This window comes from Tachysurus fulvidraco, chromosome 18, assembly GCF_022655615.1.
Source record: "Tachysurus fulvidraco isolate hzauxx_2018 chromosome 18, HZAU_PFXX_2.0, whole genome shotgun sequence".
In the NCBI taxonomy this organism is placed as follows: domain Eukaryota; kingdom Metazoa; phylum Chordata; class Actinopteri; order Siluriformes; family Bagridae; genus Tachysurus; species Tachysurus fulvidraco.
In genome coordinates, this window is record NC_062535.1 from 20131680 (window position 1) to 20134439 (window position 2760).

At 48.7% G+C, this 2760-nt stretch overlaps 1 protein-coding gene across 1 annotated transcript; it reads right to left on the bottom strand.

The window, feature by feature from the left end:
- Positions 1 to 806: 806 nt before the first annotated feature.
- Positions 807 to 2408, bottom strand: LOC125139379 (general transcription factor 3C polypeptide 1-like). The gene is made up of 3 exons (XM_047803028.1): positions 2235 to 2408; positions 1768 to 2130; positions 807 to 1115 (listed from the first exon to the last, which is right to left on the bottom strand). The coding sequence occupies exons 1-3, from the start codon at positions 2264 to 2266 to the stop codon at positions 809 to 811; spliced, it is 702 nt and encodes a 233-aa protein (XP_047658984.1). The 5' UTR covers positions 2267 to 2408; the 3' UTR covers positions 807 to 808.
- Positions 2409 to 2760: the final 352 nt, after the last annotated feature.

Consider the following 2760-nt stretch of genomic DNA (forward strand, 5'->3'; position numbering starts at 1 on the left):
CGGTCTGTGTGAACAGAGAGTGTGTCTTACCGGTCTGTGTGAACAGAGAGTGTGTCTTACCGGTCTGTGTGAACAGTGTGTGTGTGTGTGTGTGTGTGTGTGTGTGTGTGTGTGTCCGGTCTGTGTGAACAGAGAGTGTGTCTTACCGGTCTGTGTGAACAGTGTGTGTGTGTGTGTGTGTGTGTGTGTGTGTGTGTCCGGTCTGTGTGAACAGAGAGAGTGTCTTACCGGTCTGTGTGAACAGTGTGTGTGTGTGTGTGTGTGTCTTACCGGTCTGTGTGAACAAAGAGTGTGTGTGTGTGTGTGTCTTACCGGTCTGTGTGAACAGTGTGTGTGTGTGTGTGTGTGTGTGTGTGTGTGTGTGTGTGTCTTACCGGTCTGTGTGAACATAGAGTGTGTGTGTGTGTGTGTGTGTGTGTGTGTGTCTTACCGGTCTGTGTGAACAAAGAGTGTGTGTGTGTGTGTCTTACCGGTCTGTGTGAACAGAGTGTGTGTGTGTGTGTCTTACCGGGCCGTGTGAACAGTGTGTGTGTGTGTGTGTGTGTGTGTGTGTGTGTGTGTGTGTGTGTGTGTCTTACCGGTCTGTGTGAACAGAGAGTGTGTCTTACCGGTCTGTGTGAACAAAGTGTGTGTGCGTGTCTTACTGGTCTGTTTGAACAAAGAGTGTGTGTGTGTGTGTGTGTGTGTGTGTGTCTTACCGGTCTGTGTGAACAAAGAGTGTGTGTGTGTGTCTTACCGGTCTGTGTGAACAAAGAGTGTGTGTGTGTGTCTTACCGGTCTGTGTGAACAAAGAGTGTGTGTGTGTGTCTTACCGGTCTGTGTGAACAAAGAGTGTGTGTGTGTGTCTTACCGGTCTGTGTGAACAAAGAGTGTGTGTGTGTGTCTTACCGGTGTGTGTGAACAGAGAGTGTGTGTGTGTGTTGCGCAGGCGGATGTGCAGGCTGCAGGCGTTGACTGCGATGTGTTCAGTAGACGTGATGTTCCTCAGGCTGATGATACCGGGGACGAAATATCCCTTCATTAGCAGGTAGTTAGTGTGAGACGCCTGGTGAGCCTTCACCTCGAACCGAGCTCCACCTTCATCATCCTCCTCATCATCCAGCTCTTTAGTGATGCTAACACACAGTCAGAGTTACTCATGTTAATACTGTAAGATAAACTTTTTTGTTTGTTTCTGTCTTTGATTCTTCCTTAGTTCCTTCTTTTTCATCTGGTGTGTTTTACCTCTGTACACTATTTGTTGTCCAGCTGTGTGTTACCTCTTTTCTACCTCGTTGTCCACCAGTGTGCTGTGTGTGTGTTACCTCTTTTCTACCTCGTTGTCCACCAGTATGCTGTGTGTGTGTGTTACCTCTTGTCTACTTTGTTGTCCACCAGTGTGCTGTGTGTGTGTTACCTCTTTTCTACCTCGTTGTCCACCAGTGTGCTGTGTGTGTGTGTTACCTCTTGTCTACTTCGTTGTCCACAAGTGTGCTGTGTGTGTGTTACCTCTTTTCTACTTCGTTGTCCACCAGTGTGATGTGTGTGCGTGTGTGATACCTCTTGTCTACTTCGTTGTCCACCAGTGTGATGTGTGTGCGTGTGTGATACCTCTTGACTACTTCGTTGTCCACCAGTGTGATGTGTGTGCGTGTGTGATACCTCTTGACTACTTCGTTGTCCACCAGTGTGATGTGTGTGTGATGTGTGTGTGTTACCTCTTGACTACCTAATTGTCCACCAGTGTGATGTGTGTGTGTGTGTGTGTGTGATGTGTGTGTGTGTTACCTCTTGACTACCTCGTTGTCCACCAGTGTGCTGTCCACCACTACAATCTGCTGTGGTATACAGATGTCCACGCTCATCAGGCCCAGGGTCATTAAAGTGAGACAGCATGCTGTCGCTCCTCCTGCAGAGTCCATGGAGAACACCAGCATGTCCTCCACATCACTAGCAGGTACCAGATACTTATCATCATCCTCCACTCCTGCTCCTCCTCCTCCCCCACTCTCCTGCTCTCCCTCATCCCTTGCTTTCTCTTTCTGAAAGCAGAAAGTGTTGGGTCGGTCCACTCGTCCTTTCTCCCCCAGAGCCTCCAGAAGTTCATACACATCATTATACAGCGCACCTGGGAAACGCCAGGAGAAAAACCTGCACAGACAGAGACAGGCTTGAGGACTTGTCCATTACAGAAGGAACCCTTTTGTAACAGAGACAGAGACAGATGTGTTTTATACAGCACAAGTGTGCAGGACCTGTAGTAATGCTGAGACAGCTGATAGGACATGGGCAGGCAGGGGACACCACGGTTCTTTTTAGGGCCATGGAAGGTGTTGGTACGGCGACGATTCAACAGACCTCGCTTCTTACAGCTGAGGAAGACCTGCTGTAAGACCTCCTGGTTATATTTACTGTAGAGAGAGAAAGACTGAGAGAGAGAGAGAGAGAGAGAGAGAGAGAGAGAGACAGAGAGAGAGAGAGAGAGACAGAGAGAGAGAGAGAGAGAGAGAGAGAGAGAGGTGAGACCCCATAGAGTGGGGGGGGCATGATGATATCGGATCACATCATCTATTCTCTGGCTAATCTCGAGATAATCTATTGATATGCTCGTTATACAGTATGACTGCATATCTCTGCTATCTCAATGGTACATCATCTGCCGTCTGCTTTAAGGGCGTCTGGGTATCCTTTTCATTAAGGTCTTCTATCGTCTTTCGACTCAACTCCTCACCTTCCCCACCCCACCGTTCACAGTCACGTCACACTTCTCCCTCCTCACCT

What these genes read in the sequence shown, in the direction of transcription:
- LOC125139379 (XM_047803028.1), bottom strand. Translation starts at nt 2,266, where the DNA reads ATGTCCTATCAGCTGTCTCAGCATTACTACAG. An exon ending in CTGTCTCAGCATTACTACAG is followed by an intron (nt 2,131 to 2,234) that starts GTCCTGCACACT and finishes CTGTCTGTGCAG; the next exon opens with GTTTTTCTCCTGGCGTTTCC. An exon ending in GACAACGAGGTAGTCAAGAG is followed by an intron (nt 1,116 to 1,767) that starts GTAACACACACA and finishes ACTGTGTGTTAG; the next exon opens with CATCACTAAAGAGCTGGATG.